Source organism: Oncorhynchus masou, chromosome 1 (genome assembly GCF_036934945.1).
Source record: "Oncorhynchus masou masou isolate Uvic2021 chromosome 1, UVic_Omas_1.1, whole genome shotgun sequence".
NCBI classification, from domain to species: domain Eukaryota; kingdom Metazoa; phylum Chordata; class Actinopteri; order Salmoniformes; family Salmonidae; genus Oncorhynchus; species Oncorhynchus masou.
Window position 1 is genome coordinate 52,402,587 of NC_088212.1, and position 12,387 is coordinate 52,414,973.

At 42.9% G+C, this 12,387-nt stretch overlaps 1 protein-coding gene across 3 annotated transcripts in view; it reads right to left on the minus strand.

Moving 5' to 3' along the window:
* Positions 1-12,387, minus strand: part of cmya5 (cardiomyopathy associated 5) — a 61,053-nt gene that overhangs the window by 22,494 nt on the left and 26,172 nt on the right. The window contains exons 5-10 of one of the 3 annotated variants that reach the window (XM_064974699.1): positions 11,942-12,166; positions 7,936-7,958; positions 3,735-3,856; positions 3,505-3,639; positions 2,163-2,309; positions 1,913-2,060 (exon numbers count right to left, since the gene is read on the minus strand). In XM_064974699.1, coding sequence (XP_064830771.1) covers positions 1,913-2,060; positions 2,163-2,309; positions 3,505-3,639; positions 3,735-3,856; positions 7,936-7,958; positions 11,942-12,166 — 800 coding nt within the window. Of the gene's footprint in view, positions 1-1,912; positions 2,061-2,162; positions 2,310-3,504; positions 3,857-7,935; positions 7,959-11,941; positions 12,167-12,387 lie in introns of those variants that run through there. The other 2 variants (XR_010456569.1, XM_064974711.1) reach the window with 2 other exon arrangements.

Below are 12,387 nucleotides of genomic sequence, written 5' to 3' on the forward strand. Positions count from 1 at the left end.
GTGGGGGATAAATTACACAGTACCTCTGCAAACACAGGGGTAGACCCATGTGGGAAAAACAGTCAGACAAAAAAAAAAGGTTATGGATAATATTTATGTGTGGTTTTGTTTTACGCCAACTGCGATTTTACCTAGCAGGATTCATATCCAAGTAGAAAACAAAAAAAGCACCATATGATGGAGTAACTCCGTTTAGGAACTCCAAAGTTAATATCTCAACGTAGTGGCAGCCCACCACCATAATCTTACATTCCGCAGTAGAAAGAACAAGAAAACACTGTAGGGGAATTAGCAGAGAGCCCGTTTATGGTAATTAGCAGAGGACGGCATGTTAAAAGCAATTCACAACACACACAAAACAAGCCAGTCGACAACTTGTGTAAGGTAAATTGAGTTTGTGGCAGCAAGAGCCACCAATATATTAATGGATACACACAGTCATAGTGTAACAGACTGACTACACCGCTCGTGTCGTGTGCGCGAGTGTTGCAAAATAAATGTTGACATACATGTTATTCAATTATTGCACACACATTGCTCACGGGTGCCAACAAGTGTCTGCGTTGCCACGGGCTAAAATAGAAGTCAGTTCTATTTGTGATGCAGATCGCACTGCAAGTCCTGCCTCTCCCATCTCCTCATTGGTTTGTAGAAGCAGATACACACGTGCCATTTCCTCATTGGTTATACCTACATGGGTAACTGAAAGAGGAACAAGGCCAGGGGCATTAACACACCAAATTTATAAAAGTTGCCAATCACAATATAAAGTCAAAAGAAAAAGCCTGGAAGGAGGAGAGATGCCTAGAAACGATTCGGTTAACGGTTTTATGTGCGGATTAATTGTCGGAGTGCATTTCAAGTAAAACAACGTAATGTTTGTATCCCAGGACAAATGAGCTAGCAACAGCAAGCTATCTAAAAATGACAAATTAGTTAGCAAGTGCAAGCTAGCTAGCCTGCCATACATGTTTAATGATTTTCAACCTGTCTCCAAGTTAATGTATTTTCGTTCAGAGTTGGTTTTGATATTTTAAAATACATATATGCACGATGGGAGCACACGCGCAGACGGTTTGAGTTCCGTGTAACGCTAACACAAGCACGACAAACCACGGGTGGAGGATACAGATCAACCACGCGCAGCAAGTGGACCACTCAAGAAGAGGGGCTGGCCATGTGGCCATGGTGCAAACAACCATTGAGTATACTTCCACGCAAGATATTACACTTACCAGTACCTTACCAAGGGCACTTCAAAAAGTTTGTACCTCAAGCCATACGGATGTCCTCTGAGAAAATTAAAGAGAACGTGTTGCGGTCATGGGGTCTATATATAGGGGCGGACCCCAGCCGTGATACAAGGTGTACACGGGAGTAAATCTTTAAATCCTCACCTCGGTTGTATCCCTCCTCTGCGGAGAAATACCAATATATTGGAGTGATCCAATATAGTGAAACATAACTGTCATTTAAAGAAGAGCTGTTGCAAAAACAAACAAAAAATCCGGCATCTATTTTACTAACCCTAGCAGAGCTGATTAGACTGTTTTCATTGTTATCAAGAAGGTTAGTAACTGTTACTCTGTTAATGGCAAGAATTTACACCTAACAATTATTACTGAAACCTGTCTTAACAACCAGGTGTAGGTCATTCGTAAATGTATAAATTATTATGCACTCTGGGACTCTCAAACCAGAGTGTTCTATTATCAGATTAGATTGACAAAGTGAATTTACCCTTGGTAACTTGGAAACACCCACATCAAACCACGCCTCCAAGACACAAATCTCGTTTTCAGTGGCATTTTTGTGTGTATGCTTGAAGTGATGGAGGATATTAGAGTAGTACGTTGTGTGTGTGTGTGGGGGGGGGTTGCATGCCATGTGTGTGTGCCTGTGTCAGACCCACCTAAGCCCTTCTCCCTCAAGGGCGTACTGTCTGCAGTACTCCAGGGTGTAACTCTGCATGGGTGTTTGGTTGTCCACATTCCAACGTAATGTGGCCGAGTCCCACAGTATCGTACACCGCCCCGTATCAATCACTGGCACCGATGGGGCTGTCAACCAATTAATCAACAAATCACAAGAGAACCATGCATTGGTCCATATGACCACAGTATGACATCAGAAGACATTTCTGCTTTACCGACGAGACTCACCAGTTCTGAAGGGTAGTCTCTCACTGGGCAGAGAGCAGCCGGTATAGTTGACAGCCATCACCCACACTTTATACACCTTGTCAGGCTCCAGCTCCTCTAGAACACAGTAACTCTCCTTCACTGTCACACGGTACTCATCCGACACCGCTGGGCAGAGAACACAAAGAGCTGTTAGGCTGCGTTTAGACAGGCAAATTCTGATGTTTATGGTCTTTTGACCAATCGCATCAGATCTTTTCACATTAGATATTTTTCAGACCTAAAAAAAAATACATATTTGTGAAATAAACATACAAATCGGGCTGCCTGTCTAAATGCAGCCTGTGTGTCTGTATGCTACCTCCTTGTGGGTCCTGTCTAAATGCAGCCTGAGAGTGCGTAGGCTACCTCGTTGTGGGTTATGTCTCTTATGCAGCCTGTTTGTGTGTGTATGCTACCTCCTTGTGGGTCCTGATTTTATGCAGCCTGTGTGTGTAGGTTACATTCTTGTGGGTCCTGTCTAAATACAGCCAGTGTGTGTGTAGGCTACCTCCTTGTGGGTCCATTCTAAATGGAGCATATGTGTGTAAGCTACCTCTTTGTGGGTCCTGTCTTAATGCAGCCAGTGTGTGTGTGGGCTACCTCATTGTGGGTAATGTCTAAATACAGTCTGTGTGTGTGCCGGCTACCTCCTTATAGATCTTGTCTAAATGCAGCCTGTGTGTGTGTGTGTGTGTGTGTGTGTGTGTGTGTGTGTGTGTGTGTGTGTGTGGGCTACCTCCTTGTAGATCTTGTCTAAATGCAGCCTGTGTGTGTGTGTGTGTGTGTGTGTGTGCTACCTCCTTGTAGATCTTGTCTAAATGCAGCATGTGTGTGTGTAGGCTACCTCCGTGTGGGTCAATTCTAAATGCAGCCTGTGTGTAAGCTCTTTCCTTGTGGGTCCTGTGTAAATTCAGCCTATATGTGTGTGTAGACTACCTGCTTGTGGGTCCTGGCTACCTCCTTGTGGATCCTTTCTAAATGCAGCCTGTGTGTACGCTCTTTCCTTGTGGGTCCTGTCTAAATTCAGCCTATATGTGTGTGTAGGCTACCTCCTTGTGGGTCCTGTCTTAATGCAGCATGTGTGTGTGTAGGCTACCTCCTTGTGGGTCCTGTCTACCTCCTTGTGGTTCCTGTCTAAATGCAGTGTGTGTGTGTGCGTGTGTGTGCATGTAGGCTACGTCCTTGCGGGTCCTGTCTAAATGCAGCTTGTATGTGTTTGTATGCTACTTCCTTGTTGGTCCTGTCTAAATGCAGCCTGCGTGTGTGTGTGTAGGCTACCTCCTTGTGGGTCCTGTCTAAATGCAGCCTGTGTGTAGGCTACCTCCTTGTGGGTCTTCCATACAGTAGACCTGGAAGCAGTCTATGATGTCTCCAGGGTTGACCCTCCAGTAAACAGTCACACTGGTGCTGCTGGCTGAAGCACACTCCTGAGGCTGCAGAGACGGCTTCTGAGGAACTGAGACACACAGAGAGGCACACAGGGAGAGGGGGCAGATAGAAAAGAGTTAGAGAGAAAGAGAAAGAGAGAGTTTCTGTTCTATAGAGACCCACCTGGGATTCCCTTGCGTCGTGTGTGTGTATTTGCTGCATTGCCCTTGGCATAGTCTTCAAACACTAGTAGTCCCCGAGGACCCAGCTCCAGAGACATGGCTGACTGTAGTGCTTCTGTTAACCTTGGAGAGGCAAACAACAGTTATGAGAGTTTGTGTGTGTTTATGTGGCAACGGTCATCGAAACAATTCTAATAAATGCAACAATTGGACAGTGGATGAAGATACTCAAAACTTTCAGCATTTTTATATTCCGTTAGATATTGACTGAATTATAGCACATAAAACGTTTTACTGGGACAGGGATTTTGGTGGGAATTCATGTATTCAACTTTGCAAATGTCACCTTTTTTTATTAGAATGCACTCATACAGTATATACATTTTTCTTATTTATTACATTTTTTGTGTTAAAATAAAGAAAATGTGCCTCATTTGCATAAATCCACCGGGTATACATGTATGAATAAATTAACATAACGGGGTGTAACAGGACTGCAACCACTAAACACTTACTCTGTCTACCCTACCTACCTGCACTCACCTGCGCTGTCTAGACTACCTCATGAATTACTGTTGGTGTCACAGTCTATTGTAAAATAAAATAAAATGTTATTGGTCACATACACATGGTTAGCAGATGTTAATGTGAGTGCAGCAAAATGCATGTGCTTCTAGTTCCCGACAGTGCAGTAACAAGTGTGTCAATAGCAGGATACCCTCAGATAATAGCAGGATACCCTCAGACACTCAGTATACCAAACATTAGGAACACCTTCCGAATATAGAGCTGCGATCCCCCTCCCTTTGCCTTCAGAACAGCCTCAATTCGTCGGGGCATGGACTCTACAAGGTGTCGAAAGCATTCCACAGGGAGGCTGGCCCATGTTGACTCCAATGCTTCCCACAGTTGTGTTAAGTTGGCTGGATATCCTTTGGTTGGTGGACCATTCTTGATACACACATGAAACTGTTGAGTGTGAAAAACCCAGCAGCGTTGCAGTTCTTGACACAAACCAGTGCGCCTGGCACCTACTACCATACCCTGTTCAAAGGCACTTAAATATGTTGTATTACCCATTCACCCTCTGAATGGCACACATATACAATCTATGTCTCAATTCTCAAGGCTTAAAAATCCTTCTCAAACCTCATACCCTTCATTTACACTGATTGAAGTGGATTTAATAAGTAACATCAATAAGGGATCATAGCTTTCACCTGGTCAGTCAGTCTATGTCATGAAAAGAACAGGAGTTCTTAATGTTTTGTATACTCAGTGAATATTACACCTATCTAAACATACATGTTTGAGAGATCAGACATATCACTATAATCCGAGTGTTCATTTCTTTCATTTCAGCGCATCTAATTTGTAAAAATGTCAACTGTATTAACACCCATCAAAATAAAGTTGTCTTTCGTCTCTGTCTTGTTACGTAAGTGTCGAGACGGTGTGTAAAATCCCCAACGAAGCTTTTGCATTTTTATAGATTCTACGGAAAGACAATTACATTGAGCACATTTCAGCCATTACCGGGGTGTTTGACAGGTCATTACAAACATTTCCTCTGTCGTAAAATTAACGGGAAAATAAGACGGGCACAAGTGTGAGTTTGAAAGAGTCTCAGGAGTAAAATGAAAGAAATCAATCCAGAGAGATTTAAGTGACAAGTGGATTTTGCACCCCTCAAACACAGGAAATAGATTGCTGCCAAAGACCTCAGGTGGGCAGGGCATGCACATTGCTAGTGTGTGTGAGACCCATTGCCAGAGACAAACAGGTAACTGCCAAAATAAAGGAAACACCAACATAAAGTAATCTTACTCGGGCGTTGAACAGCTTCAATGCATCTTGGCATAGATTCTACAAGTGTCTGGAACTCTATTGGAGGGATGCAACACCATTTTGTTGATGGTGGTGGAAAACGCTGTCTCAGGCGACACTCCAGAATCTCCCATAAGTGTTCAATTGGGTTGAGATTTGGTGACTGAGACACACACACATTTTAAACCCTGTATACTCCTTTGCGACCTCTTTTTCAAAGTCACTGAGATCTCTTCTTGTAGTCATGGTAGCCAAAATGATGGGTAAACTGGGCATTTTTATACATGACCCTAAGCATGATGGGATGTTAATTACTTGATTAACTCCAGAACCACACCTGTGTGGAAGCACCTGCTGTCAATATACAGTGGGGCAAAAAAAAAAGTATTTAGTCAGCCACCAATTGTGCCACCAAAGTTCTCCCACTTAAAAAGATGAGAGGTCTGTAATTTTCATCATAGGTACACGTCAACTATGACAGACAAAATGAGAAAAAAAATCCAGAAAATCACATTGTAGGATTTTTAATGAATTTATTTGCAAATTATGGTGGAAAATAAGTATTTGGTCAATAACAAAAGTTTATCTCAATACTTTGTTATATACCCTTTGTTGGCAACGACAGAGGTCAAACGTTTTCATAAGGTCAATAAGTCTTCATAAGGTTTTCACACACTGTTGCTGGTATTTTGGCCCATTCCTCCATACAGATCTCCTCTACAGCAGTGATGTTTTGAGATTTTCTATGGGGTTGAAATCTTGCGACTGGCTAGGCCACTCCAGGACCTTGAAATGCTTCTTACGAAGCCACTCCTTTGTTGCCCGGGCGGTGTGCTTGGGATCATTGTCATGCTGAAAGACCCAGCCATGTTTCATCTTCAATGCCCTTGCTGATGGAAGGAGGTTTTCACTCAAAATATCACAATACATGGCCCCATTCATTCTTTCCTTTACACGTCCTGGTCCCTTTGCAGAAAAACAGCCCCATAGCATGATGTTTCCACACCCATGCTTCACAGTAGGTATGGTGTTCTTTGGATGCAACTCAGCATTCTTTATCCTCCAAACACGACAAGTTGAGTTTTTACCCAAAATTTATATTTTGGTTTCATCTGACCATATGACATTCTCCCAATCTTCTTCTGGATCATCCAAATGCTCTCTAGCAAACTTCAGACGGGCCTGGACATGTACTGGCTTAAGCAGGGGGACACATCTGGCACTGCAGGATTTGAGTCCCTGGTGGCGTAGTGTGTTACTGATGGTAGGCTTTGTTACTTTGGTCCCAGCTCTCTGCAGGTCATTCACTAGGTCCCCCCATGTGGTTCCGGGATTTTTGCTCACCGTTCTTGTGATCATTTTGACCCCACGGGGTGAGATCTTGCGGGGAGCCCCAGATCGAGGGAGATTATCAGTGGTCTTGTATGTCTTCCATTTCCTAATAATTGCTCCCACAGTTGATTTCTTCAAACCAAGCTGCTTACCTATTGCAGATTCAGTCTTCCCAGCCTGGTGCAGGTTTACAATTTTGTTTCTGGTGTCCTTTGACAGGTCTTTGGTCTTGGCCATAGTGGAGTTTGGAGTGTGACTGTTTGAGGTTGTGGACTACTGATAACAAGTTCAAACAGGTGCCATTAATACATGTAACGAGTGGAGGACAGAGGAGCCTCTTAAAGAAGAAGTTACAGGTCTGTGAGAGCAAGAAATCTTGCTTGTTTGTAGGTGACCAAATACTTATTTTCCACCATAATTTGCAAATAAATTCATTAGAAATCCTACAATGTGATTTTTCTGGATTTTTTTGTCTCATTTTGTCTGTCATAGTTGAAGTGTTGCTATGATGAAAATTACAGGCCTCTCTCATCTTTTTAAGTGGGAGAACTTGCACAATTGGTGGCTGACTAAATACTTTTTTGCCCCACTGTACTTTGTATCCCTCATTTACTCAAGTGTTTTGTTTATTTTCGCGGTTACCTGTACCTGCCTACAGCACTTAATGTTAGCTTAGAAACAAAACCTCACAGTCACATGCCATCAACAGAACCAGCTGCTTGGAATGTTAAATCAATCAACATGGTCACCAGGGTTGGGCTCAATTCCGTTTAAAATCCAGTCAATTCAGAATGTAAACCAAATTCCAATTCCACATTTTCCTCATTGAAAATAATTGAAGAGTATTGGAATTTCAGTATACTTCCTGAATTTAAATGGAATTGACCCAAACCTTGGTGGTCATTACACTCTGAATATGACCAACCCCACCAGTCAACAAAATGACGACACACACCTAAACAAGAATTTTGTCCTTTGCTGTATAATCATGCTAGTATAGCTTACATCCAGTATTGTGAGTACAGCTGACACAGTGCAGTTACCTCATATAGATGTCTTTGGATGTCTGTGGATAAGAGGTTTCATTAGGTACATACAATAATAACCTACAATAATAACCGCAAGGTTTCCATCCAACTGCTTCCACCAATTCAACCTAGTTCTCAATGGGCCTGAATCTTCAAGCCCGGTCCGACCCAAGCCCGATGAGCTGACATCACAAAAATGTCATGGGCCCGAACTCGAAAAAAGGCTGATTTCTAGAAAACAGCCCAACCTTTTCCTAGACCATGTTGTTATTTTGCGAAAGTTAACCAGTAGGCTATTAATTTACACTGGTGTTGACAACAACACGGCAGAGACGGCAACAAGCGGAGTGAGGTGATGAGAGGGAAAAGCCCTTGCCTTATCTAAGTAAAGTGAGGAGAGGGAGAAACTCCAACTTGAATATAATCAACAACTGTTATATGTGGACTCAAAGTGTGTAAAACATCCATATATACAGTATCTTCAGAAATTAGACAGATGCTACTTCTGTTGCCTGTTTTTATGTGTTTGTTTGATTCCGTGAGCTCCAACAGTCTCATGCAGCCTATATAAGTACAAGTCAGTCAGTCATGCCTTTAAAATACAGCTTTTTATTTTGAAAATAATAAATGAAATGTTCCAGCTAATTAAGTTATGGCCTAAGTATTAAGACAACAGAAGAGAACACAACAGAAGAACAAGTCAATAACATAAAAAATGTAGTCTTGCATAAGTAAAGTATAAATACATGTTCTGGATATTATTAGCTATATACCTATGGCCTAAATATTAAGACAACAGAACACAACAGAAGAACATGTCTTTGTTCTCCTCGGGTCGATGGTCCGGCCTGCCACGCTGAATATCCTTTCGCTGCTGGTGGCTGGGACGCTAACCACCCGTTCACTAACTTGGCTAGCAGTGGATATGTTGTGCTGTTGGACTTTCACCATCCCAACATCTCTCTGTCATTCGTCATCACAGGTCACTTCACAGTGTATTTTGTCACCTCATCATCCTCTTCTTCATTCTCTGCTGTGGACATTTTCCCACTCTGAAAAGCCAAGCTCTGCTCTCTTGGCGGGGGGTGGCACTAAAGTCATCCTCTGTGGCCTGTGGAAGTGTGCTCATATGATCACATCTTGCCTGTCTTGAGGGGGCAGCATCCTCAGCTGGTTAAACTTGGGCCAGAGACATGTTGCCACCTTGTGTAGATCTTTGATGTCCACCTTCCTCTCCAACCATTCACTGTGTCGTAGTCACACTGCAGCCTGATGTTGTGAGTCTTGCGCATTGAGCTGGCAGTGATGCTTTAGTCTCTCTGACCCTAGATGGGTTAGCTGACAACATGGTGCAAACGTTACATGCGCTTCAAAAGGGGCAGAAGGCCATGTGTTGTTATGGTTCTGGTTGGCCAGATAGCTAGCAACAATGACAAGGAAGGAATGACAAAGAATGTGGTGAATCATAAGTGACTTGTTCCAGCTCATTTGGTCTTGTTCTTGTTTGAGGTGTTTTGCTAATATGGCTCAAATCTAACCAACAACTGTAATGATGTATTTGAGAAACAACTTCTCATTGCTCTACTTTATTTATGTTTTCAATAACCATTGGAAGCAAAATATAGTTTACATGTTATCAACAATGTAAGCCAACCCTGTCTGTTTTAGCCCCATAGTTGTGCATGCGTCGGTTTTGTTGCTACCAACTCGTCTGTAGACACACAAGATTCAGTGTGGGGTATTTGTCCCCCTCCAGTCCCTTCTGTGCGTCATAATACAGCTTGAGGAACTCCAAGAGAAACTGCAGGTCATCAGCTGCGATTTTCTCCACAGGCCTCCAGATTTTCGTGCACTTCGTTGTACAAGTCCTGGACAGAGTGCAAGTCAGGTAGACTGTGCTAAATCTTGCATCTCCCATCTGAAGCAGGGTCTTCGAGAGTTAGGAAGCCAGTCCAGAATTCTTGACATAACTGATAGAGGTATGATTAACACATCATAAACCTTCAAAACCGGTGCATGGCAAAATAAGATTGCCCACATAGTAAGGCTCTATGATATTAATTATATTTCTAAATACATTGTTGGTATGACATGGTTGAACAAAATAATTAGGCTAACATGTCATATTTATTTAAAAAATGTTACTTATATCATATAGCCTACCTGACCAGGATCTTTGCTGCGGTGAGGGTTTCAGCAGTGCTACTCCGTCAAGACCATGACATAGCACGAGGTTTAGTATGTGGTCCTGACAGTCCAGCCTCTGATACTGCCGAAGGACAAGAATGATGCTGGAGCCCTGGTCAGTCACGCAACAATTCTGCTCAGTGACATAGTGTCAAGGCCAAACTTTGTCATGAGCAGCTTCACTAACTCTCGCCTTATATTCTCCTCAGTTGTTGAGTCTTCAGCTGGACACACAGCCGTGGTCAAGTTTCTTTCAATTAACTGGAACTCTTCAGTTATGAAATGACATATTGTTGTCAGTTAACTAAGCTTCCGATAGTCATCCCCACTGTGCCCTCTTTCAGGATATCATTTACCTTATCTGTAAGTTCTTCTTTTTTGTCCTCTTGCACCTGGCGGAGACGGTATTGTGGCTGAGTAGAACAAACTCTCCCATAAGTGGCTCCCACATATATATAAGCTCCTGTCGTCTTTGAAACAAAAATTGAAAAATGTGTCTGTCACTGCCTGTTTTGTTTTCTTTGAGAGTTACCGTTTTGAAGCTGACATAAAAGCTTGGCCTGAGTAGGCTGTCGCGCCACGGCATTGTGCAAAATGGCGCTGCAGGGAAGAAGTACCTGTCGTCTTGCTGTCATAACGTAGAACAGCCTCGCATCCTTTGCAATTGACATGGCAGTTGATTCTCCCGTTGTTTGAACAACCAAGTCGAATGACATCCACACATCTGTTTGGCATCCAATTCGCTATAACATGTGTTATAACTGTATAACAGAGTTGTTGTAACCGATGTATCCTATGTTCAGACCCTACTGTGTTGGTCAGTCAGAGGTGTATGAATGTGTTAAGTGAAAGAAGTATGGCAAGGAAGGCACAATTAGCAAATAGGGAATGTTTTTGCACTCTCAACAAATGAGGGATTTCAGTAACATGACTTTTCAGACAGAGAAACAACAAGTAAGAAACAAGTTAATAGCTGTTATCAGATAGCAGTTTCAGCACCCTGCACAGCGCAATACACAATTGTGCCTGCTCCTGCAGCTGACAGGGAGGAGGAAAAGAGAGACAAGGTGCTGCCAGTCACAAAGGCACGCGCAGTAAAAATATTTTTACACGTCGCGGAAAGTTAGAGCCCAACCTGGCCCAAATCAATTCTTGAAAACACATGTCCGGCCCGAACCTGTCGGGCCCGGGCTGAAATTGATAACTAATCCAACCCTCTGAGAACTGATTATCTTAACGAAGGATGCATTTGTCAGTAGTTTCAAGTTTCTCTGTCACATACACAAGTACAGTGAAATGCCTTTAGTTCAAAGCTCTAACCCCAACAATGCAGTAATCAAAAACAATGTATACTAGAAATAACAAGGTAGAACAAAAACACATGAGATATAAAAAATAAGGGGGGAAAAAGAGCACTAAGTAAGCATAATATATAAAGGGTCACTTCCAGTACCATATTTACAGTGTGCAGGGATACTGGATAGATAGAGGTACAATAGATACAGGATGTATAAGGGTAAGGTGACACGGCATCAGGAGAAATGATAAACGGAGTAGCAGCAGCGTATATGATGATTGTATATGAGTGGGTGTGTGTAGAGTCAGTATAAATGTATTTGCATATAATGTGTGTGTGAGCAAATTATGAAGTGTTGTTTCTGCGTGTGTTGGATTATCAGTGTGTGTAGTGTGTAGGGCCCTGTGTGTGTGCATAGAGAAATAAAATACAAAGGTTAACTCAGACAGTCTGTGTAGCCATTTTGTTAGCTATTCAGTTAGCCTTTTAGCAGTCTAATTAGCACTACACTGTATTGTGTGTGTGTGTGTCCCTCACCTGTGTGTCTGGGTCTATATCTGCCTCTCTAGCGGTGGTGTCCAGTGTGACCTTGGTCTGGTCTATACTCTCCTGGAAGGAGACGATCTGGTCGTAAAGCTGCTCTAGCTTTGCCTTCTTTTCCTCCTCCATGCTCAGAGACATGGTGTTGTACTGATCCATCACCAGAGCCATCATCTCCTCATTCTGAGCCTCCATTACCTCCTCACTGTCCCTGCAATGGTCCTGGGACCATAGAGATCAGGAGATACAGGGGACAGAGAGAGGTACAGGGGAAAGAGAGAGACAGGGGACAGAGAGGGACAATGTACAGTGACACGGAGAGGAACACTGAGTCTAAACTGGTCCATTGGAAGAGAAACTGAAAGAGAAGGGTTAGGCCAGAAAAGAATCTGCAGGGAAGTTTTGTGGTAACACTTTGCATTAGAACATGCATTATTCCACGC